This window comes from Ictalurus punctatus, chromosome 20, assembly GCF_001660625.3.
Source record: "Ictalurus punctatus breed USDA103 chromosome 20, Coco_2.0, whole genome shotgun sequence".
NCBI classification, from domain to species: domain Eukaryota; kingdom Metazoa; phylum Chordata; class Actinopteri; order Siluriformes; family Ictaluridae; genus Ictalurus; species Ictalurus punctatus.
In genome coordinates, this window is record NC_030435.2 from 11,590,802 (window position 1) to 11,617,066 (window position 26,265).

General features: G+C 37.0%; 1 protein-coding gene across 4 annotated transcripts in view; it reads left to right on the forward strand.

Annotated features, from left to right (window-relative positions):
• Nucleotides 1-18,027, forward strand: part of lig1 (ligase I, DNA, ATP-dependent) — a 46,940-nt gene extending 28,913 nt beyond the window's left edge. For 2 of the 4 annotated variants that reach the window (XM_053673764.1, XM_017461880.2), the window contains 8 exons: nucleotides 3,242-3,313; nucleotides 4,235-4,379; nucleotides 5,272-5,354; nucleotides 8,704-8,856; nucleotides 11,102-11,155; nucleotides 11,361-11,504; nucleotides 12,001-12,093; nucleotides 17,772-18,027. In XM_053673764.1, the coding sequence (XP_053529739.1) occupies nucleotides 3,242-3,313; nucleotides 4,235-4,379; nucleotides 5,272-5,354; nucleotides 8,704-8,856; nucleotides 11,102-11,155; nucleotides 11,361-11,504; nucleotides 12,001-12,093; nucleotides 17,772-17,846 (819 nt within the window). In that variant the 3' untranslated portion in view covers nucleotides 17,847-18,027. Of the gene's footprint in view, nucleotides 1-3,241; nucleotides 3,314-4,234; nucleotides 4,380-5,271; nucleotides 5,355-5,854; nucleotides 7,880-8,703; nucleotides 8,857-11,101; nucleotides 11,156-11,360; nucleotides 11,505-12,000; nucleotides 12,094-17,771 lie in introns of those variants that run through there. The other 2 variants (XM_053673765.1, XR_008393084.1) reach the window with 2 other exon arrangements.
• Nucleotides 18,028-26,265: the final 8,238 nt, after the last annotated feature.

The window sequence follows — 26,265 nt, forward strand, 5'->3', positions numbered from 1 at the left end:
ATCCAACCTTAATACTTGCGCATTTAAATCTGTTGGGGTCTTATGAGATCAAGGCAGAACTTTTTGGGTATAATTCTAAAATATATGTTTGGTGCAAAAACAAGACAGCTTAAAAATAGCATGTTACCCAAAGATTGCCATACCCACAGTGAAGCATGGTGGTGGCAGCATCATGCAATAGTCAGGATAGGGGGAATTATGTATAGCTTCAAATCGATCTGTTTTGGCACAAAACCTGCCAGCCTCTGTTAGACAGCCGAAGCTGAATGAAAATTTGTAATTCCAGCACATACAAATTAAAAAAAAAAAAGGAATAACTTTTTTCAACATTTGGGAATGGACCAGTCAGAGCCCAGTTCTAAATTCTGGGAAGCTGCTACTCATCTGTTTATGCTTATCTATTTATGCTTACCTCTTGTAAAATATATAAAATAACTGGTCAATGTAAAATTGTGGTTAGGAAGGTGAGACTGGTGGGGGTTTTTTTTTTTTCCTTCCCCCCCCCCCCCCCCCTTTCTTTAAATAGAAACATGTTGGTCAGTGATGGAGATTCAAATGCCATCTTCTCCACTGATTCCCATGGCAACGGTAAGCTGTGTTTTGAGTGTGCCACCCATTTACTCTCAGCAATGCAGCAATTTTTACTAAGGCCTGATGCGACAGTCAGCATGCCAGCAGACGAAAAGTAAAATAAAGACCTAAGGAATGTGGACAAAAATGCACTATTAATGTTAAACTGTGTACATTTTTAAAGTAAACTACTCTGGTTAATCAGCATCTGTTGAGTAACAATGTGGCTAGTTTAGGTAACTAATTAGCTTACCATATGTTAATATAAGTAGGCTAGTAATGCTTATTAATATCATTAGTTGCACATTAATATGTATGACAGATGTTAAATGCATAACTGTTGTGTTGTTGAACTGGTATAAACTATTCCTTGTCAAATCCTAATCCCAATGTGGGTAAGATAGGTTAGACTAGCCGCATGTAAAAATTAGTGCGCGGCTAATACACAGTAGTAACATGCTCAGAGCCAAGAGATAGGAGCCGGCTATGTCATACATTAGAGCAACCGGAAACATGGAAATGGTTTATTCAAGACACAATACAATTCATTTTAAAACAGTAGTCAAAGAAATTCAGTTGAGAGAGTAACAGAGCAACCAAACTAATTTCCCTATTGAGGAAAATATATACAAGGAAGCAACCTTAAGAGACCACTTGGGCCAAAGTATCTTTTCAAACAACAAAATCTAAACAATTGTATCTAAACTGATAGCAAGCATGGATACAGTATTTAACAAAATGTTGAGTAAAGAATGTAAATCACTTCTGCTATTGTCTTTGGTGTTTAAAAGTGCAGTGGAGGGTGGACAGCGGAGTGATTTTTTTTATTTTTATTTTTTATTTTTTTTTTTTCCCTTTAAATATGGTTTAACATTTTAACACAAATGATTTATTTCATTTTTATGCATTTTTATTGCACTTCTCTTGGCATTCTATCAACAGCTGAGCAATAGTGGTGTTAGAAAAAATATTTGCCATTGTGTATGTCCTAATGAAGATCAAACACCAATCTATGACTATTTTGATGGGTCTTTATAATCTTGATTAGGTAAAACATCACGCGGTGATGACTTTCCAGTGCTTATTTTTTTCCTCATAAGAAATGCTTTTTCAAGTACATTTGTTTTTCACCACAGTTTCTGGTTGCAGTGCTATTCATGTGCGTTTTTATTACAATCTTTGGGGTGCTTTCCTCTAGGTTAAACAAGTTTGTTCCTCCCTTTTGCATATTTTGCAAACAAGTGTTGTCTGAGCTTTGTTTATTATCTAAAATCCAGCAGGTCCATATAACTTTAAGGCACCAACTGCTACAGTGTTAAGAAATTAAGTCAAACAAGTAGTATTTTATTGCCAATACACCAGTCAGCTTTGTAGTTCGCTCATCCACAATGGAAACAGTATCACAATAAGTAAACAGTATCATGTACCTCACTTTCTATCATAGATTTATTTGTTGCCTCATTTATGCTCGTATACTGTCCAGCATTATCTTAATCCCACCCTGTTTGTTGTGTTAATGTGGGGAGTAGTGCAGAAACACCATGGTATAACTTTTTCCTCCACCTGCCACAATGGCTGGTAATTTATTTTTGTTTATTTATTTTTTAATCGGCCTCTCAGAATCTTGTTTTAAATTATATAATTGATATAAACAAATTATTCTTTTTTTTTTTTTTCTTTTAAAGTAATCAAAGTCATTGTGGCAGCGGGGGCGTGGTCGTGTGTAGGCTGTGGAACCGGCAGAGCATAGGCAGGTCGAGCTGGCAGGTAACACGTGATGATTCTGACCTGCGTGTAATAAGTGAAATTTGATTTGTTTGCATCTCTTTGTGCTTTCATCTGCCTCCCCGTAGAAGGGAGAGAGAGAGAAAGACAACCAGCACAGAGCAATGTGTCTGTGCGTGTAAAAATTAAAACTGCTGGAAAGCGAAAGTAAAAGATAAAGAATAAAGTGCCTTTTGTGTTGTTCCAAGCATGCCTCCAGCTTCCTCATTCCCTACCCCGATCCTGGGAATTGTTACTCCCCTACACTCAGGCATTCATTAAATTTAAATAAGTTTAAAACACTCATTCAATCATGCGTAAGAACACATCAATCCTTTCTCTTTACATGTTTTCACAAGCCGATAGGAGGGAGTTCATTTATGAATGCAAAAGACAATTAGCCAATTTCACATTTACAGGTTTTTGCTTTTTCTTTGCTTCCACTTTCAAAGTGACGTTTAATGTTTGTACAGCCAGTGGTAATCACAAACATTGAGGGAGGACCAGGTACAACCAAATTACACAAATTTACATATCTATTTTTGTAAGCCATACTTGTGTGAGAAATGTACCCGCCAAAGTGTCGGATGACCAGACAGTTTTACACGCCACTGCTGAAAATTCACCCATGTTTGGCAGATGGCAGGTGCTAATTTCATACCCTGGCTGAAAGCATTCATTCTTATTAACTGTAAACTCATATAATTGATGGAGAGCAAAAAGGTTGAGAGGTCAATTATTAAACAAAGGTAAAAGTATAAATGAGAGAGGAATCAGGCAGATAGGTATGGAACAGGTGAGAAAAAAGAAGCGTCTTTCTCACCTCTTGGAAAATTTGTCACATGGTGTGGGGGGAGAGAGGGAGTGGGAAGATTTCTATTTTAACATATGCATTTCTGTGTTTCAGGATGTGGATGCATCTGAGATTAAGGTGCAGGTTTGTGTGTATGCCTTTGACCTGCTGTACTTAAATGGAGAGGTGAGTGAGAAACATGCTTAGTGCATTATTAAATAGAAAAGTATGTTAGTTTTCCAAGTATCTCAGGAATCTCAGATTATGTCTTCAGATCTCTGTCAGCCCTTTCAGCCTGTTTTACAATTACGTCTATTAACTTTTACTCTTAGTTCTGTGCTGCTATGATCTAGAAATTGTGGTTTACTGTATAACGTTCAGGCCTGGGGGGGTCTAAAATGAACACACACTGACACATGCATGCTCACAGAGACATCCCAGTTTATTCATGCAAAACAAGAGTATTTATATATATAGATAAGAAGCAGTGCGTGGACCATTTCTACTGGTGCAGGTGCCAGACAGATAGACAAAACACACAGCACACTACGAAAATAAATCATTTCAAGATATAAACAATACATGTGTCAGCTATAAGAAAGATGGCAGTTGATCAGCTTATGCAAAGAGGTAATTAAATAATACATTCATCATTGGTATTTGATAGCACAGAGACACACAAACAGAAACTATAACCCAGTATTCCCGTATCCAAGGTGTCTTAATACGGTTCATAATATGAGAGTACATGATATAAGAGAATTTCCTTTCAGTATATGTAGACACATTGCTGTGAAATCAATGTGTGGTGTTTTGTACAAAAGGTTAATACTCTACACCAGGGATATCTGCAAAGAGTAGGTGTGGTTACAATTCCGTTCATGAGTCACACCTGATTCCATCTGTTTAATCAGTTGATCTTGGCCTCTGATAGACCATCAGGTTCTACATCAACCCTTTATGGATGACCTTTGGCACCTGGTATAGAAATACATAGACTTGTACTAGTACATTTTATGTCCATAATAATCGAACTATGTATTTTCTAATGCTTATTGTATAGTTGTTTATGCCTCTTTTCTCCTTGTTTTTTTCTTCTTTCTTCAGTCTCTGGTACGGGAGCCATTGAGTAAGCGGCGAGCTTTGTTGAGGCAGAGTTTCACGGAGAAGGAGGGAGAATTTGTCTTTGCTCGTTCGCTTGACTCTGATAACACTGAAACTATAGCGGAGTTCCTGGAGCAGTCCATACGAGGTATGTGTGTGAGGGAGAGAGCAAGAGAGACACTGGATTCAAGCACAAAGGGTTAGGTTAAATAAAGGAAAAACTTTTACTTGAAACTTATGTTGAGTCCAACAGTTACAAAAAAACCTAAAAGACAAATATCCATCCATCAAGTATGAAGTATTAAGTGAAAACACATTAAATATATTTTTATTTTTCTATCCTTTTTTTGAACCTATTTTTTTCAACCTATTAATATCCTATGGAGAAAACACCATTCCAGCATAAGAACCTTATCCAATCTGTGAAACGTGGTGGTGGTGGTGGTTTTATCATGGTTTGGGCCCGTTTTGTTGCATCTGAGCCTGAATGGCTTGCCAGTGTTGATGGGACAATGAATTCTGAATTATACCAGTGAATTCTAAAGGAAAATGTCAGGACATCTGTCCATGAACTGAATCTCGAGAGAAAGTGAGTCATGCAGCAAGACAACGACCCTAAATTCACAAGTTGTTCTACGAAAGAATGGTTAAAGAAAAATAAAACCCTTAAAAAATGCTTTTTAAAGACCTGACTTTGCTTCAATAGAAATGTGGAAAGACCTGGAAAGACAACATCCTTGTGTTGAAGCTGTTCTGAAGAATGGGCTAAAATTCCTCCAAGCTGATGTGCAAGACTGATCAACAGTTACCAGAAATGTTTAGTTGCTGTTATTGTAGAAATGTAGAACATTCTAACAGGTTTACAAACTTTCAAGCACCACTCTATATTGTCCTTATTTAAAAATGCCATGCTGAAAGTTTTATGCATTATGAAAGGAGTTTGCTCAAGAACCTACAGGCATTTATCACGCTAGAACTGACATTGATTTAATTGAACTGACATGGATGTAAGTTCTAACATTGATCAATTTTATGCACAGACTCTTGCGAAGGCTTGATGGTGAAGACCTTGGAGAAAGATGCCACTTACGAAATTGCCAAACGCTCTCATAACTGGCTTAAGGTATTAATGATGCACACTTGCCCTTTTGACCTGTAGTGGCCAGGGAAGGCCAATCTAACTGGTGAAATTTTGACCTTTACTACTAACTAGGGCCATAAGGATACAATATATTGTTTCATTCAATAAGAGACGCTCAATTGGATTGAACGTTATATTCAACAGACTGCCTACTAAAGCAGGCTATTCATAAAACAAGGTAGCACTTATATAATGTGATGTGTAATAAATGTTAACTTAATTTAACGTTATTTTGCTTATATTTCCTCATTTGTAAGTCGCTTTGGATAAAAGCTTCTAAATTAATAAATGTTAAAATTCCTTCTTGTTAGCATGCTAGTGTATTAACTTGAGGGAAAAACAGCAGTGACATTTAAAAGTGCTGTAATTCCTACACTGTTCATCTGATTTGAATGTAACTACCCTTAAAAATGAAAGTCTGCACGTTAAAATACAATAAAAAATCTTATTCTTCCTGGTAACCCATTGCCTACTCTGAATAGAGCAGTTGGGGTCCAGGGAAGACTGGATGATGGCAGGAAAGACCACCACGAGTGGTTGGCTGATAACCCAACCCACTAGTCTCTGAGAGACACCTAGTATTTACCACGAAGTTGATGAAGAGTGGACAACCCGTAGGCCCTCTGACAGGCGCGGTGATAGATGGGCCTAATTGGACGGATCCTCCAGAAACCACAGGAATTCATATGGATAACAAATGGGGCCTGCGGATATGTGGGAGCGGGTGGAGAAAGATGACCACATTCAGTCCACTACAAATCCACCAACTTCTACAAGAACCCCTTCAAACACACCAGGCAGCTGTTAGAGGAGGCAAAGAGTGGGAAGCTGGAAATGACCAGGGAGAAGCTGGAAGAATATATCGGAAGGCAATATAGCGACTCAAGAAATGAGCCATTAGTCTCGCCAGGGTATGTGCCTCATTAGCCCTACCTGTATCCCAGTTTATCAGCCAATTCAGGAGCACTGGCTTGTGCAACATTGAAGGAAAGATGTTCTAGTTGTTGGCATGGAAAATATCCAACTACATCACCGAGAATAGCTATATTGACACCAGCTGCCAAAAAGTAGGGGTCCCAGGCTTCCCATGGTGTGTGGAGCATTCATCTGTGATTTGGGAGCAGATCTAACTGGCCAAGCTTGAAAAGAAAGATCTTCACATCCTTTGGCTTGACTTCACGAACGCATATGGATAAGTGCCACATCAGCTTATCAACTATGCCACGGAGTTCTTCCAAATGTCAGACAGCATCAGGAGCCTTGTCTCAAATTACTTCTAGCACCTGCAAATGTGCTTTTGTTCTCCAGAATTTCACTACCGGGTGGCAGCCATTGGAGGTAGGAATCGCCATGAGATGCTCAATCTCCCCCATCTTGTTTATGGCCACCTTCGAGGTAATGCTCATCAGAGCAAGACAAATGGTGGGAGGACTCAGTTTGCCATCTGGACAGAAACTGCCCCACCTGAGAAGCTGCATGGATGATGTTACAAGCCTCCTGCCGACAGCACCATGTACAGCTAGGCTGCTGAAAAGGGAGGATGAACTGATGTCCTGGGCAAGGATTAAGATCAAGCCTGCTAAGTCCTGAAGTCTCTCACTCAGGAATGGGGTGAGGAATGACAGCACCGTCTTTCTCGTGGGTGGAGAGAAAATCACACTGCTGTTTGAGCAATCCATCAGAAGCCTTGGGGGACCATACATGGCTGAGTTTTCTGACATTTACATGGGGAAGAATGTGCTGAAAGAGCAGTGTTTAGAGAATTTACTTGTGGTGGTTGGCGATGCGTGTGACAGTGCAGGTTCAGTAATAAACTAGTCAAATAAAAGTTTATGAATAAACTATTTATTGAAAAGTAACAAGTACCCAAAATAAATACAGTGGGGAAAATAAGTATTGAACGTGTCAACAGTAAATATATTTTCAATCGGGTTATTCACATGAAATTTTCACCAGACATCAGTATTAACTCAAGAAATCTGCAAATATAAAGATTTCATGACGTTAAAGTCCATAAATAAAAGTTGTGTATTAGAGTGGAATGACACAAAGAAAAAAAAAGTATTGAACACGCTAAGAAAATGCAGTTCTCCGAGGTAAGGCAAGGAACCAGCTGAAATCCGTAAGTAATTATACTTCTTATCTGTGCAAATTAATATCAGCTGGGTTAGTAAATTGATGGTCTATAAAAAGGCTTTTCGTTACCAAGGTGTCACACAAGAAACAACCCATGATCGGAAAAAGCAAAGCGCTCTTCAGTCAACTGTCCCATGGGAGGAGGGAGTAGAAGTTGCCTTTGAGAGGAAGATGCTGAAATACTCTGATCTCGTCACTGAGTGCAAGGAGGCTGGCTGGAAACCACCATTTACCTGGTAGAAGTTTGATGCCGTGGCTCTGTTGGAGCATAAACTGTTTGCCTCCTGAAGGTTACTTGAGTAACTGGAGCAAACCAGCAGAAGGCTCTGAAAGAACTGGCTGAAGAAGCAGAGAAGAGCTTTTGGCTCTGGGTGAGGAGAAAGGAGAAGTGTTGGTAGTAACACCTAACCCGAGGTCTAGTTTGCAGGGGGTGGCAGTCCCTGCCACTGCTCCACCTATGCCCGGCTGACAACCCTGAAGCTGACCTATGCCATACAGAACCAGTGGCACTGAGCATGCATTAATGGTTCCGGTGGGGCTTGTCACAACCTTAGTCACTGGAAAGGTCTGTATGGCTCTGGTTGGGTTAGGCAAACATGCCAGAGTGGTATTACATGTAACTGAAGGAAACTATTTGGAACCAGTGGCACTGAGCATCCATTAACTGTGCTAGTGTGGCTCACTACAGCCTTAGTCACTGGGGAGGTCTGTATAGTTTTGGTTGCGTTAGGCATGTTGGCAAGCCTCAAGGATGAGCGGGAAAATCCTGTGGGCACCGGAGACAGTAATGCCATAGCAGGCCAACACCTACCTGTGCGATTAATATATACTTTTAATTTAAACTCCAATACATATAATGTGGTAGGTAGCTAAAATAATTACTGTCGATGTCCAAATAATAATGGTCCTGACTGTATATCTTTATAGCAGTCTTTATTTATAGCCCACAGGCTATTCGGCCACTCTAAAGTCCACCTGGTAGGCATTCCTTGTTTAATAGCAATATTATTTATTTTTATTAACTTCAAACATCCTTTATACATTATTGGAAATCGTTATATTTATATTTTACACATTTTAAAACCCTTTTTTAAGGGTTTTCCCAGGCTACTACAAATTAGTCAGCTAGTGTCTAAATTCTCTTTCATCTTTCTTGTTTTCTCCTTTGTTCTCTTTTCTCTGCTTCTCTGTACAGCTTAAGAAGGATTATCTGGAAGGTGTCGGGGACACAGTGGATCTGTGTGTGATTGGTGCATATCTAGGGAAGGGCAAGAGAGCCGGTAGCTATGGGGGTTTCCTGCTTGGCTGCTATGATGATGAGAATGAGGAGTTTCAGTCTGTCTGTAAGGTAGGAGAACTTGGTCAGCTAAACTACGAGGAGATTAATTTATTGAACCAATTAATGCAAAGGCTCAAGCACTGATTTCCGGACTTTGATTTAGTACAGTGTTTCTCAAACATTTTTGTAGCTGTAGAATTCTAGCATATTCTGACTGGTCCTGAAATTTAATGGGCCTAAAAATGTATTTACAGTATATTTTGAAATATTTAACAAACATCCCGTTTTTACATAATGCATTAATATAATACATAAATTTATAATACATAAGTATTTTTAGAAACAATCCCACAGACCCCTGGGTGAGAAACACTGATTTAGCTGAACTTGTTGCCATATTAACTGAACTAAATATTGCATGATTTACTTTGTTGTGCACAGGACAGAAAAACCTCAACGTTCTGTTCCAGTCATTAATGGATCACTGATCATAATTTCAAAGTCTCAGTATATCTTCCTTTTCCACTTAGCAGTTAATGGCCTAACACAATTATCTCTTAATCTGGCTATACTAGTCAAGTTTTCAGGTGAATTTGTAACAAATTAGAACCAAATTAGTAAATCTTATGTCTTCATTCTGTTGAGCATAAACCTTAATGTCAGTGCTGGTAAATACAGTCCCATCCAAAAGTACTGGAACAGCAAGGTCAATTCTATTGCTTTTGTTATACATTGAAGACAATTGGGATTGATATCAAAAGATGAATGAGAAGAATTTCAGCTTTCATTTCCTGATATTGTCATCTAGATGTGTTAACTTAAAACATGGCACCAATTTTTAGGTGAGCAAAATTATAAGAATAGATAGTCTTAAAGTAAATAACACTTAGTATTTGATTGCATATCCCTTACTTGCAATAACTGCACCATGCTGGTGATCCACTAATGTCACCAAACTGTTGAATTGTTCTTTTTCTAGGATTGTACTGCAGCTTCTTTCAGTGTTTTTTTTTTTTGTTGTTGTTGTTGTTGTTGTTGTTTTTTGTTGTGGTGTTTTTTTTTTGTTTTTTTTTTTGTGGTCTTTTTGTTGTTGTTTTTTTTTTTTTGGTTTGTGTTTTTTTTTTTTTTTTTTTGGGGGGGGGGTGTTCTTCCTTCAGTCTCCTCTTCAGGAGGTGAATTGAATGCTCAACTGGGTTAAAATCTGGAGATTGACTTGGTCAGTCTGAAACCTTCCAGTTTTTCCCCCTGATGAAGTCTTTGTTGTGTTGGCAGTGTTTTTTGGGTCACTGTCTTGCTGCTTGATGAAGTTCCTCACAATTAGATTGTATGTGTTTCTCAGTAAATTGGACGGCAGATTGTTTCTTTAGAATCCTGAAATCATTCTGCTTCTACCATCATGAGTTACATCATCAGTAAAGATTTGTTTGCCCATTCCAGAAGCAGCCATGCAATCCCAAGCAATGACACTACCTCCACCATGTTTAATCGAGCTTCTATGTTTTGCTTCATGAGCAGATCCATTCTTTCTTTACACCATCACTTTGGTAGGGGTTGCTCTTTTTGCGAATTCCAATCTGGCCTACTGATTCTTGCTGCTAATGTTTGCACTTGAAGTCCTCTTTGATTGGTGGATTGTGATACCTTCACCACTGCCCTGCGTAGGTTGTTGTTAACTCTAACGGTTGTGCATCTGTGAAGGAAAAACCCCAAAACAACAATGTTTGTCATTGACTTCTGCTATTTTCCACAGCCCACTTGTTCCATGTCTGGTTGGTAGTACCCCAGTAGTTTTTCTTTTTCAGGACATTCCAAATTGTTTTGGCTATGCCCAATGCTTGTGCAATGGCTCTGTTAGATCCCCCCCCACACCCTCCTTTTGTGAACAAATAAAGTCTTCACAGCAAAACCTATGGCTCAAACCAAGAGTAGACATTCAGAGCTATTAATTCTTTAAACAGTCAATTTAACAGGGCACACCTTGGCAGCAAGAAACTCCTATCAGCATTTTTGGTCACTTGAAACATTGGGTAGGTTCAAACAAAAGGTGCCATGGTCTAAGTTTAACACATCAAGATGTAAATGTGAGGAAATGAAAGCTGAAATTCTGATCTATCGTATCAGTTGTCTTTTGATCTCAAACCAAAAGGTCTTCAATGTATAGTGAAAAGAATAGAATTTGCCTTGCTGCTCCAATACTTTCAGAGGGGACTGTAGGGACTGTCAACTTAACCAAATTTTTAAGCTGTCACTCCAAGTATCCGAAAGGGGTGTGTGTGTGTGTTTAAGGAGTCTTAAACAAACTTTGGTTTTGTAGATAGGTACAGGTTTCAAAGATGAAGATCTGGAGCAGCATTACAATTTCTTAAAGGTGCAGTAGTATTCACAGCAGTTTCTGTTTTACTAAACTTATTTTTGTACATAAATTAGAAATTTTTCTTCATAATAAAAGTAATAGAGAAGTTAATAGATATCTCAAATTTACATATTTGCTACTACCCTTCAGTTATTAATGCCACTTAGTTAAAGTTCATTTGTAATAAAAGTGCAATCTTATAAAGTAGTGTATTTCTCAGGAGCACGTCCTTCCTAAGCCTCGCCCCTACTACAGAGTGGACCAGTCAGCAGAGCCAGATGTTTGGCTGGATGCTGCGCAAGTGTGGGAAGTGAAATGTGCTGATTTGTCATTGTCTCCGGTTTACAAGGCAGCAATGGGATTGGTCAGTTTCACTTACGAGTTGTGTTCTTACTCTGTACCTACTACTTATTTATGTATATACTACTTATAAGGGCATTTTAGCCTCTAGTAGTATAGAATTTAAAGATTTAGCAAGGCTGCACAATACATTGTTACAATTTGCTACAGTATGCAAATTTGCATTCTCATTTGCAAAAAAAATTGTGAGCATCCTACATATTAAATCTTCTACATGAATGTTTATTCAATATTATGCAAGTCAGACTTTTACCTTGTCATTTAAAGGGTTCACCCATGTATTTTAAATAAACTCCTAGGTATATTACAATGTGCTATTTTGTCCATATTTTGCTGTCCTAATTCTGAGAGTCTGTACTTTTGTCCAAGTCATCCTACTTAGCCAGAGGAGAACCGAGTGTCCAGTTTCATCTTTGCAAAGCCGATTTTTGACACTGTAGTGTTTTTTTTATTGCAAGTATTAATAAGAATTGACTTGAATTTCTCATTTTGTCCACTAGGTGGACCCAGATAAAGGGATTTCCCTTCGCTTTCCTCGATTCCTTCGCATCAGAGATGACAAGAAACCAGAGGATGCTACTACAGGAGCGCAGGTAATAGAAAATGCACTGGAACACAATTTGGATTCCAGTCATTCCAGAAATATTTTGGTGTAATGAGCCCTTTGGGCAGCATAACATGGTTAAAAAACTGTCCCTAAAGCCATGTGCACACTGCTATTTTTAATAGTCCTTTGTGACTATTGCTTGTCAAACTGTACAAACATGATCCCCGCTGTACACAATGTTATACTGTAGGATCTTGGTTGTCATGAATGTCAGAGTGTACAACAGTCAAGATGCGAAAAACGACGCAAACAAGAAGACTCGTACAGAGTAGGAGAAGCCACACTACAGGACTGTGCCTCAAATCTTCTGACACTGCCAGAATTTAATCAGAGGAAAATTTTGATCGCAGCGTCAAACGTTGAACGTCAAACTAGCAATCAAAGACCACAGATTTTGGCCTAGGATTATAGGAATCTTTTAGAATTCTCAAAATTTGTCTCAGACGATCAAATCGTGGCCAAAATCGAACAGTGTGAACTCTGCTTAAGACACTCCCAAAGTACAGATGCATTATGTTTTCAGGTTGAAAATACAGGGGTTTTTTTCTATGAACTGTTGTTGAGCACTTTGACAGAACTGTTAGCATGTTTAGTGGAAGACGTTTGAGTGCATCTGTTTCTGCTTCATGTCACACATTGGATGTTTTCTTATGGTTTGTCGTCTTTTATTAGGGCTTGAGCACTGATGGTGCGAGGTCCTATTGGATCTGCTCCGTTTATTTTTTGTTTATTGTTTTCCTAAGGATTATTATTATTATTTGGGCCCAAGCACCGTTGGTGTAAGGCCCTATTGGATCTGTTCCGTTTCTTCTTCTTCTATTCTGAAATTAATCACATTTTTGAGGGCCTAAGCATTCCTGATAACTCAAAACTTTGCACACATCAGATCTGGTGAAAATTTTATCTGATAGGGCTTCCAGAATTGAGCATGGCAAAATGGCTGAATAGCGCCACCTACAAAATTTCAACAATATGTGCCTTGCACTACGTTTCCCCTGCATGTATGAAATTCGGTACACTTATAACATTCCAATACTTACTAAAAAAAAGTCTCTTGAACCCATGCCCAAAACTCAACATGAAGTCAGCTATTTAGATTTTTTCTTCAATTTTTGCTCTCTTTTTGCCATTTCAAGGTACTTTAACGAACTCCTAGAGATTTCTTCAGATTGACATCATATTTGGTCAGTCTAATCTAAAGGCCTTAGCAATGTTCAATTGCGAAGACATTGAGTTTTCGCTCCACGGCTTGAGCGTGGCGGTCCCACAAATTTCAGTGTTTCGCCATTAAACATACAATGTCCCATCTGCCCCTAACTTCACATGTTTGATAACAGTCCGGGCCTGAAAACATCTACATGCCGATATTCCGTTATAGTCATCATGGCCTCTTCTGGCAACAGGAATTGACACGTTTTATACTGTGATACACTACTATCCACATATTAAACATGTTATAGGAACGTGTTACACCATGCAAACAACTGCTACGCATGCTATTAATGCTACGAAACAGGAAGTTGTGACTCAAACTTACAATATTCAATCTGCACCAAACTTCACATTTTTGATACGAATCCTGACCTGAGGACATATCAGGGCTCTACAGTGGGACCATTTCCCTTGCATTTGTGACTGAGAAGTACTTTGTGCGGCTGTGAAAAAAATATTTTGGTGCACTGGTGCGAGTGACCTGTTCGGAGTTGTATAATACAATCGGAATTAAAACTACAGGAAGTCCAAATTGCACAAAAGTTACTTTCATACTGCTTTTCATCACCTCAATCGACCAAACAAGTGTGCAAATACTGCACAGAAGCCATTATGATGAAGAGTAACACTGTACATCATATGCTTCTCTCAACTTGCCAATCTCACAAAGCGCCATCTTTTATTGATCACCCAAAATGACCTGTACCTGCAACTGTGACATGCTTGTGTAACCAGAGCAGTGTAGGGTGGAGTAAATTAATAATATTGCTAACGCTACAAGGTGGGTGTAATTAAAACTTCTTTATTAAATAATTCCTCACCAATCATAATCAAGAGCAGTAACTGTTCAGTCTCTAAACATAACGTACGCTGCCGCTCTCTCTTCACCAAGTCTACTAGACAGTGCATTCACTTCATTTAAGCTCACAGTTCCCAGATATCACAAGAAATGTAAACTCCAGTTTTCATGTTTTGATTTAAGTCTCCAAAAAACAATATTATCAGCAAACATGGCAACACTGTACTGGGGGAACTGATCTAAAAGGAACAACTGATAAACAAACCAACAAAAAAAAAAACAATAAAATGTAAAGAAATAAAATGTGCTTAGTTATAAATAAATCATTTAATATAAAAAATAGACATTATAATAAATATAAATATCTGAATTTCTTAGGCTATTTGTAAGGCTTTTAGCCTTCTTTTTCCTATTATGGATCATATTTACATTAGTCTACTTTTAACTAGGACTCTTTATTGTTTAAGATATTTAAAATAAATATTTTATGCTTGTTTATCAATTAACCAACAGTAATTGTCATTGCTATAATTCTTATTTCTATTATTTTAGTTCCATGAGCAGAGAGCTTACTTTTAACTGTTTGACAGATCTCCTGATTAAAGCTTAAACAAAAAAAGATTGGTATCTGGATTGGTATCGGTCGATCAAAATGACAAGAAATCGGTATCGGCTGTAAAAATCCTGATTGCAGCATCTCTAATGAACACTATTAAACTAAAGTGATTTGCATCTGGCAGGTAAATTAACTCACCCAATCACATCCTATATGAGATTATTCAGATATATATGCAGCGCAGTTTGAGAATTGGCTTTGGAGAATTTGGAAAATGGCGAATAGTGTAGCTTTTAAATGTATTTAAGAGGAACAGACTTCAAAGAGAGAACATTGAGGTTTTTTGTATCTGTTTACAACATGGAAAAAGTTAACGGTTGTTGTTTTTGCATACAACCTGTAAAATTAACTGAAAATAGTAAATGAAGTTTATCAGAAACTAAATTGTTGTGTCTAGGCTCACACAGTGTTCCTAAATTCTGTCATAATTGTCCAGCTCAAATTTTCTCGTGCCTACTTGTTATATTGTGGCATGTTAACATTACCATCTCCTTTACATGCCAATATTCAATTATAGTCATAGCAGCACCTACTGGCACCAGGAAAATATTTCAAAAGCATATATATATATATATATATATATATAAATATAAACATAATATAATATAATTCAATATATAATTGAATGGCTTTCCCCTGGCAGAGCAGCCCCTATGTGCACCAGGGTGCGAGGGCCCGCTCATCGCATTTAATTATTATTAGGGCCCAAGTACCGCATGTGTGAGGCCCTATTGGTTGTTGTTGTTGTTGTTGTTGTTGTTCTTCTTCTTCTTCTTCTGCTTCTTTGTTCTTGTGGTTGTTATTCTTTTTTTTGTTCTTGTTGTTCTTCTGCATTGTTCTTTGTTTTTCTTCTGCTTTGTTCTTCGTTATTTGAATCACATTTTGGAGGGCATAAACATACTCCAAAACTCATGAAACTTTGCACACGTCTGAACCTTTGAAAATTTACATCTGATAGGGATTCCAGAATTGAGTGCGGCAAAATGGCTCAATAACGCCACCTACAAAATTCCAACGATGTACGCCTTGCGCAACTTCTCACCTACATGTACGCTTATGTAACACTCCTATCAACATATTAAAATATGCTAGCAACATGTTACACTATGCCAGCAAAACTTAGCTAAGTGCTAAAGCATGCTATTAGTGCCAGGAAACAGGAAGTTGTTAACTCACATATGCAGTGTTCAATCTGCACCAAACTTCAAATACATCCACGTGCCTATATTTGGTTATAGTCATAACGCCACCTGCTGCCAACACAAAGTGACATGTTTTACACTGATGTATTCTTAGCAACATACAAATGAGCAAGCAAATTCTAAACATGCTAGACACATGGTAAAACATGATGGCAACACTTGGCTAAGTGCTATTAAACAGGAAGTTGTTATAACTCAAGCATATAATGCCTAATCTTCCCAAAACTGCATGTTTGATCGAATCATAGCCTGAAGACATCTACATGCCAGAATTCAGTTATAGTCATAGCACCACCTGCTGTCAACAAGAAATTAATTTTTTTACATGGTGATACACTCCTAACAAACTTTACATATTTGATAAGAATCCTGGCCTGAGGACATCTACATGCCAATGTTTAGTTATATTCATAGTAATATTCATATTCATCTGTGGCAAAAGAAAATTTTCAAAAACAAGTCTAAAAAATGGAATGGCATTGCCCTGGCAGAGCAACCCCAACATGCACCCGGGTGCGAGGGCCCGTTTATTGCTGCTTGCACCTTTAATTATTATTATTATTATTTTCTCAAATGAATCGCATTTTTGAGAGCCTGAACATACCCGAAAACTCACAAAACTTTGCAGACGTGTCAGAACTGGTGAAAATTTACATTTGATAGAGATTCCAGAATTGACCGTGGCAAAATGGCTCGATAGCGCCACCTTCAAAATTTCAATGATTTGCGCCTTACACCATGTTTCACAGATATGTACGAAGTTCGGTAAACGTGTAATCTGCCAGTATGTACAAAAATGTCTCTTGAACCCATGCCCTAAATTCAACAGGTAGTCAGATGTTTTGATTTTTCTCTTAAATTTTTGTTCAGATTTTGCCATTTCCAGGCCTCGTACTTTGATGAACTCCTCCTAGAGATTTCATTGGATTTACCTCATATTCTGTCAGTCTCATCTAAAGGCCTTGACGATGTGGCATTGCACAGCCTTTGAGTTTTTGCTGCAGGGCGTGGCGGTCTCACAAAATTGTTTTGCCATGAAACAGGAAGTTGTTATAAGTCAAACATACAATGTTCAATCTGCACCAAACTTCATATATTTTATATGAATCCTGCCATGAAGACATCTACATACCTATATTCATTTATCATTATAACACCACCCGTTGGCAACATGTTTTACACTGATGTATTTCTAGCAACATATGTCAGCAAATGGTAAATATGCTAGCAATATGCTTGAAACATGTTACACCGTGCTAGCAACACTTAGCTAAGTGCTAAAGCATGCTATAAATGTCATGAAACAGGAAGTTTTTCTTGCGCAAGCATACAATGTTCAATCTGTACCAAACTTCACGTTTGATGCGAATCCTGAACTGAGTACATTTACATGCCAATGTTCAGTTATAGTCATAGCGCCACCTGCTGGCAACAGGAAATTACATGTTTTACGTCTTAATACACTCCTAACAACATATAAATGCTTAAAAAAATGGAATGGCGTTCCCCTGGCAGAGCAGCCCCAACGTGTACTCGGGTGCAAGGGCACGTTCATCGCTGCTTGCATCTTTAATGTTTACATTGCAAATGCATTAAGACTCTAAATAAACAGCAGACTCTATAAATATTTGCAGTTTCATAATTGATTCAAATTGAGATATATCAATTGTATTTTGTATCTAACAGTCAGTAGTACAAAACAAAATTTCCATGTTTTTCTGGGTCACAGCAGTTGGCGGTTGTGTTCTCTCTCTCTCTCTCTCTCTCTCTCTCTCTCTCTCTCTCTCTCTCTCTCTCTCTCTCTCTCTCTCTCTCTCTCTCTCACACACACACAGATAGCTGATCTCTACAGAAAGCAGCAGCAGATTCAGAATCAAGGAGATAAGGCTGATCTAGAGGATTACTACTGATCCCTGCCTTCTGATTGTCTCCTGCAGTCTCAGATTTGTGTAGCTGTTCAAAATGTAGACTATCATTTAATGATTCCTTTTTCTGTTTCTGTAATTATTTTAAATGAAAGTACAAATCAGAATTGTACATAGGGACATAATGTTTAAAATGAAGATCTGAAATAAAACTTTTATAAACTGCTTTCCCTTATTCTGTGGTCTTTTTGAGCTGTGACATTATGCAGTTCTCTGCATAGCAAATGTTCTTTTACTAAAAAATAATTGGTTTAATATGATAAGCTAAATATTTTTGAAGATATGGAAATCTTTACATGACAAGTGAAGAATAAAAAAAGTTAAATTAAAAGTACAAGTAGAGTAAATGATTTATCATGCTTATGGTCTGGGTGCAAAATGAGTTTACTTAATTAAGGGCTTCGATAAGGCATCTACAGTCAGGACTGTAAATATTTGGACATTGACAAAGTTATGGTTATTTTTGCTGTCTACCACAGTGTGTATTGGATTTGAAATAAAATAATTTGTGCTCAAAGTGCAGACTTTTTTTAATTTGAAGGTATTTGCATCCAAATCAGGTGAACAGTGTTGTAATTCATCGTAATTGTTGTAAATCCCTCTCCTGAAGGCTTACATTCCCTCACACAGTCTGTGATCAATCAATGACCAATGCTTAGTAGTGCTTATTCGGCGTGGCTTAAGGTCCCTTAATAGAACCTTCACACTATCTGTCCCTCAGTGGTGGAATGAACTTCCAACATTAACCTGGACCACAGAATCGGTCACCGTCTACAAGAAACAGCTAAAGACCCACCTCTTCCATGAACATGTAACCAACCCATTTAAAAAAACAAAAACAAAAAAAAAACAACTTACTCTGAGACTTCTAGCACTCAATTAAGAGATCTTGTATGGTAGCACTACTTGTATTGCTTGATATATCGCTTTGCTCTTAATCTCTCATTTGGATAAAAGTGTCTGCTAAATGAATAAATGTAAATTACATACTTTTTATGTTGTGTCCCATTTTTAAGTGACCAAAGGTAAATGGACAATTGGCTGCTCAGCTGTTCCAAGCACCAGTGTGTAATTTCCTCATTATGTTCCTTACGGGTAAAAGTTCATTTCAAGTGTGGCATTTGAATTTGGAATCTGTTGCTGTTAACTCAACAATATAAAGTCCCCAGAGCTGTAATTTCCAGTGAAGCAAAGCATCATTAGGCTGAAAAATCAAAGCAAAACCCATCAGTGATGTAGCAAAAATTACAGGTGGCTGAATCCATTTGGTACATTCTTCCATTTGGTACAATGCATTAGTGAGCTCAGTAACAAGGCCATGGAAAACTGTGGTAGAATTCCTTTCCTGGTGAAGAAAAACACCTTCACAACAGTTGGCAAGATCAAGGACACCGTCCAGGAAGTAGGTGTATCTGTGAGTCAACAATCAAGAGAAGGCCTCACGAGACTAAACAAGGGGGGATTGCCACAAGCCGTACAACACTGGTAAGCCTCAAAAACAATTATTAGGTTCATTTACAATAAGCACTTTAGATTAGATGTAAGAGATCTAATATTTAACAGTCTTGGCTTCAGATCAAAGGTGCTGCCTGTATATTCAGTATAATCTGATTTCATGTTAATTCATGCATTGAAATGAAATAGAAATAGTAAGTGCAAATCATTCAACGAAATTCATAAAAGACGACCTTGACAAGTGTTTCATCTGTTTCAAAATCCCAGACATGAATTTGATGCATTTGAAGTTCTTTATTATAACATACGTATTCACAAACAACAAGGCTACCCATTTGTTTCCACTAATTAATTTTTGACATAATCCTAGAGCAGTATTCTGAGTTTCTTCAAGAATTTGCAGATTTCTAGATTTAGTAGGGATTAATCAGAACCTAATAGGACCCACTCATAATGGTGGACACGCTCTTGATTTCATACTACATTTGGATTATATCTAGAAAACACAGTCACACTACCCCAGTCTGAAATTTAAAATTTAGACATTTAAAATGTGTCTTGGTCATAATATGTGCCATGCTACTGCATCAAATAATACAGTGCTGTAAAAAAAAAGTATTTGCTCCATCCTGATTTCTTATGTTTTTGTGTATATCATACTAAATTGTTTCAGAAATTAAAATAAGATCTAAGATTAAAACAAATGGCAACCTGAGTACATTATGATGTTATGTATTGAAGCAAGAAAGTTATCCAATACCATCTGGGCCTGTGTGAAAATGTATTTGCCCATGTAGTTATTAATTCCCCCAAATCTATGAAATTGCATTCAAAATGGGGTTCAGCTGGACTAGATGGAACCAAGCCTGATTACTGCAAACCCTGTTCAATGAAATCAACATTTATAGGTACAATTCTTCATAAACATGGTATTAACACCCAATGTTATGCTGATTACACAAAGTTATATGTTTCAGCAAAGCCAGATGGGTCTCATTTATCAAAACATACATAAAACAAGTATTAAATTTGTGCATAAGACCCACCCATATGCACATGAAAATTGGTCATTATCACGTGTGTGTACAATACACACAGCTGTACGCAGTGGTCATTGATAAATCCCACACATTGATGTGCTCTTGCACAGCCACACTCATCAAGAATACCCTCAAATCACCATATACGGTAAACAGCTTCCCTGTAAAAAGCACAGAAGCATGCTCACAGTGCTGCTTGTTACAGCTGACATGGAAAATGACAAAATGATTAACTTCCCCAACAATGAAGTAAAGAAGATACTGTTGCATGAAGTAGAAGATAACAAAAACGGCACTTTCATGAGTAGTTCGCCTAATAATAAATTTATATATATATATATATATATATATATATATATATATATATATATACACACACACACACATATATTTATATGTATATATATGTATATATATATACATATTTATATTTATATATATATATATATATATATATATATATATATATATATATATATATATATATATATGTATGTATATGTATATATATATATATACATATATATATGTAAATGGTTGTAGTCTGCGTTGTGTTTTATTTAATCCAGAGAGAAACAGGCAGACGGCAACTGGGTCAACTTCTCATTTAATCTCTCCACTCTCTCTCTCTCTCTCTCTCTCTCTCTCTCTCTCTCTCTCTCTCTCCCTCCCATTCCTCTCTCTCTCCCATTCATCCATAATGCAAAAGGGTGGGGGGAGCACATGTTGAAACAAAACATAAAAAAAATCACTAAAAAAAATGGTAAAACAACAAAAGTAATCACATAGATAAATAAAGTAGCCATATACATACAAATTAAAATGAGTAAATAAGTATATAAATGATGATTTAAATAAAGATGAAATTAGATTAATCAGAGCTAAATAAAATCCTACCTCTCCCATTCATCCATAATGCAAAAGGGAAGAGGAGGATCCAAAACAAGAAATTACACAAATCAATGACATCACGACAATTAAAAGGAAAAGCACTCACACAGACAGTCACACCCTTTTTGGTACACATCCTTTTTGTTTAATTCTACACATCAAATTCAAGGAGTGTTTTCTATACCCATTAATATTATATATATATATATATATATATATATATATATATATATATATATATATATATATATATATATATATATATATATATATATATATATACTGATATCTAGAATGCAGGGATGCCAATTGGCCACTATGAGGCCAATATAATACAAATTTAATAACAGTAAATGAGACTTTCAGAAAATTGGTGAAGCTAAATTAACACTTATTATACATAATATTTATGTAATACTCTCTGAAGAAATTTGTACACATAAAAACAAATAAGTGCAGCTTTAAAATTTAAAAAGTGCAGAATTAAAAAAAAAACAATTTTAATTCAAAACTTATGTATAATTTGATTTTCCGATCATATAAATAATTAGTGTTGCTTTAATCCAGTAGCAGGTTATAGATAACATTTATATTTAATGATCAAATCTGACCAATGGTCATTAATTAAAGACAAAATAGTATGTGCAATTCCATGTTTTTTATGTATTGTATTTTATGGAACATTATTTGAATAATAAAGATTTATGCCTGTTGTGTTTTGCTTGTCTATCTCTTTGAAAAATAATACAAGCCCGCATTCAAAAGTTGTATATTTTCACCATTACATGCTTAGTTAGCAGCATGTAGCTTAGCATCAAAAAATACCAGAACACATGAACAGGTACACTACACATGATATTACCTTAATTATGGGCAATTCAATACAGTGAACATGGATTTAAAATCTATGAATTTAAACTTCTGTCCTTATACTGCATACAATGTTCTGGTCTCATCCAGCTCACCCGAACCAGCTTTTCTTTGGGGGTAAACAGGCTTTTGAGTCCGGATTAAAACAGTGTCTTGTTTAAAGTTGCCTATGACAATGCACGTGTCTGAAGAAGAACCAGTCACGGGATTTGTGACTGTGAGGTAAAATGTATTTATTTTTGTTTGAATTTGTTTATTGCACGTCTGTGTCCCTGTGGGTCTCACCATGAGCTTGTTCACTACTGCTAGGCTGTGCATATGACATCTTACGGTACTGTTTGTATAAGAATTTGTTGCATGTTTGTGTAAGTGTTGTTGTGTGTAACATCATGTAACATCACGTTAAAAAGTGAATGATGACTGGTCATTTTACTGTCTGTCAGACACTTGCTTCACGTCTAAGTGGATGTTTTTTAGCCAGATTAAGGAAGAATCTGCTTATGCGCTATATGGCGTCAAATGTTTGGCTTCTCACATATCAGCCAATGCTGATCATTAAAAAATGCCAAATATTGGCCAATATATCGGTATTGGCGATATATTGGTTGACCACTACTAAAAACACATTCCCTCCACTAAACTGCATGAGCCATATCTTCAAGCAAGGCATAATCCCAATAGATCATTAAATGTTCTTTTAATGCAGTTTTACTTTACATTAATCTGTCTGCATCTTGTGAACACTGAAATAAGTAATCACTCTCTCAGTTTTGTTGATAAGATACAGTGCATCCGGAAAGTATTCACAGCGCTTCACTTTTTCCACATTTCCTTATGTTACAGCCTTATTCCAAAATGGATTAAATTAATTATTTTCCTCAAAATTCTACAAACAATGCCCAATAATAACAACATGAAAGAACTTTGTTTGAAATCTTTGCAAATTTATTAAAAATAAAAAACCACAAAAGCACATTTACATAAGTATTCACAGCCTTTGCCATGACACTCAATATTGAGCTCAGGTGCATCCTGTTTCCAATGATCATCCTTGAGATGTTTCTACAACTTGATTGGAGTCTACCTGTGGTAAATTCAGTTGATTGGACATAATTTGAAAAGGCACACACCCTTCTATATAAGGTCCCACAGTTAACAATGCATGTCAGAGAACAAACCAAGCCATGAAGTCCAAGGAACTGTCTGTAGACCTCCGAGACAGGATTGTATTGAGGCACAGATCTGGGGAAGGGTACAGAAACATTTCTGCAGCATTGAAGGTCCCAATGAGCACAGTGACTTCCATTATCCGTAAATGGAAGAAGTTTGGAAACAGCAGGACTCTTCCTAGAGCTGGCCGCCCGGCCAAACTGAGCGATCGGGGGAGAAGGGCCTTAGTCAGGGAAGTGACCAAAAACCTGATGGTCACTCTGACATACCATCCCTACAGTGAAGCATGGTGGTGGCAGCATCATTCTGTGGGGATGTTTTTCAGCGGCAGGAACTGCGAGACTAGTCAGGATCGAGGGAAAGATGAATGCAGCAATGTACAGAGACATCCTTGATGAAAACCTGCTCCAGAGCACACTGGACCTCAGACCGGGGCAAAGGTTCATCTTCCAACAGGACAACGACCCTAAGCACACAGCCAAGGTAACAAAGGAGTGGCTACAGGACAACTCTTTTAATGTCCTTGAGTGGCCCAGCCAGAGCCCAGACTTGAACCCAATTGAACATCTCTGGAGAGATCTGAAAATGGCTGTGCACTGACGCTCCCCATCCAACCTGATGGAGCTTGAGAGGTCCTGCAAAGAAGAATGGAAGAAACTGCCCAAAAATAGGTGTGCCAAGCTTGTAGTATGATTCTCAAAAAGACTTGAGGCTGTAAATGGTGCCAAAGGTGCTTCGTATTGAGCAAATGCTGTGAATTCTTATGTAAATGTGCTTTTTTTGTTTTTTATTTTTAATAAATTTGTAAAGATTTCAAACAAACTTCTTTCACGTTGTCATTATGGGGTATTGTTTGTAGAATTTTGAGGAAAATAATTAATTTAATTCATTTTGGAATAAGGCTGTAACATAACAAAATATGGAAAAAGTGAAGCGCTGTGAATACTTTCCGGATGCACTGTAAGACAGTACGCAATATAAAAGCTCTGCATAGTCAGTTGCCTGCTATTACACTTTTCTACAACTAGGTTCTTGCATATGCATGTTCATGAGTGTGAAACATATGCACATGAGTGGGAAATATATGCACATCCTCATTCATAAGATAAACTTGATCAATCCCATTCAATGCATAGGAACATGCACAGTTTATGCACAAAACTATGCATATGCATGCTTGATAAATGAAGCTCCAGCTTAATAAAGTTGAGCAATGTGTAAAGGACATTAGAAACTAGGTGCTGAGTAACTTTCTAATTACATTGTAACTCTGGATGGCCTTTCAGTGGCATCATGTGCATCAGGAAAAGACCTTGATGTGATTATTGACTCCAGTCGGTCATTTGAAGCTCATGTACATAATATTACTAGGATATCCCTCTTTCATCTCAGAAATATACCTAAGATAAGAAATATAATGTAACTAAATGATGCAGAAAAACCAGTTCATGCTTTTGTTAGCTAGGTTGTATTATTGTAATGCGTTGTTGTCTGGATGTTCCAGTAGGCGCATAAACAAGCTCCAGTTAGTCCAGAATGCAGCAGCTAGAGTTCTTATCAGAACCAGAAAATATGACCACATGACCCCCATATTATCCATATTGCACTGGTTCACAGTAAAAGGTTGCACTGATTATAAAATACTACTTTTGACTTATAAAGCACTGATGGAATTGTGCCACAGTACCTGAGTGTATAATTGGTCTTTTATGAGCCGCCATGGGTTTACTGTGGATGTTAACCCTAGTGAAAAAATAATATACTTAAGCACACTTTATTCTTGGATTCTTCATTATACTTAAATATATTGGTGGCGCACTATAAACTGACATACCTAAAGAATGCTAAATTGGAACAAATAATTTTGTACTTAATGCACTTTAGTTGTCCGAAAGCAGTGCTGTGGTTCAACTAAAAATGTGTTAGGTATACTTGGTTGTGCTAAAATAGAACTATTCCAAGCATACATAAGTACACTTGTATTTAATTTTTTGCAATGTACATTTACTCAATGTGAACTTCAAATGTATTTTGGTGACATTACAATTGCAACTCAGTTACACTGTAAGAGTGTTGAACATACAGTAATGTTATACTATCCTTTTACTTATAGTGACATTAAAACACATTTTGGCTTTAACTGATTTAAATATCACTTTGAGTGAGTTAGAGCTGCACTAGGTATATAGAAATAGTATGCTGAAGACATACTGCAAATTACTTGCAATGATATAGGAAGTAACTTTAACTCAAGCTTCTATTGTATTTTAGGTATCATTGAAATAAATGTCTTTCATATTGCAATGGCATACCAGTTACACTTGAAGTGTGCTAATTGCATAATTCTTGCCTGCTTATAGTAACAATAAAATATCCTTTATGAATATTGGCACTGCTTTAGAATTGCAAAGTCAGGGCATTAAAAATTCACTAATGATATAGTAATAATCTGCTTAGGTTGCAATTTTATTTAATTTCAAGTGACATTAAAATGCACCTCATCCATGCTATGGCTGCTCTTTCAATACCTTGAGAGCATTGGAAATATATTAATATTTATGTTATATTTCTGTCATATTTATAGTCCACTTTCAGTGATCAACACACAGAATTTAACATTTGCTTTCCACTGACATTTCATAGAAACCCCCTAGTATACCAGTGATTCACTTTTCTTGGGAACAACTGTGAGACATTATTTGTTGTGGATCCAAGAAACATGATTAACATCTGGATTCAAATCTTGGCCAGTTATATACTCTCTTTACTCGCTGCACCACCATGCAGGTGCAGCATAAAGAAGATTGTGATTACTTTGTGGTCTTCCCATAATGAGAAGTGTGTATTAGGTGCACTGGAGTGTATTAGGAATACACTAAATAAAATAAAATATAAAACTTCTGTCAATGTGCCTAGTATTTAAATTTCTTTCATAATTTCTTTCACCATTTCAAAATGTGCTTAAATTACTGAAAAGG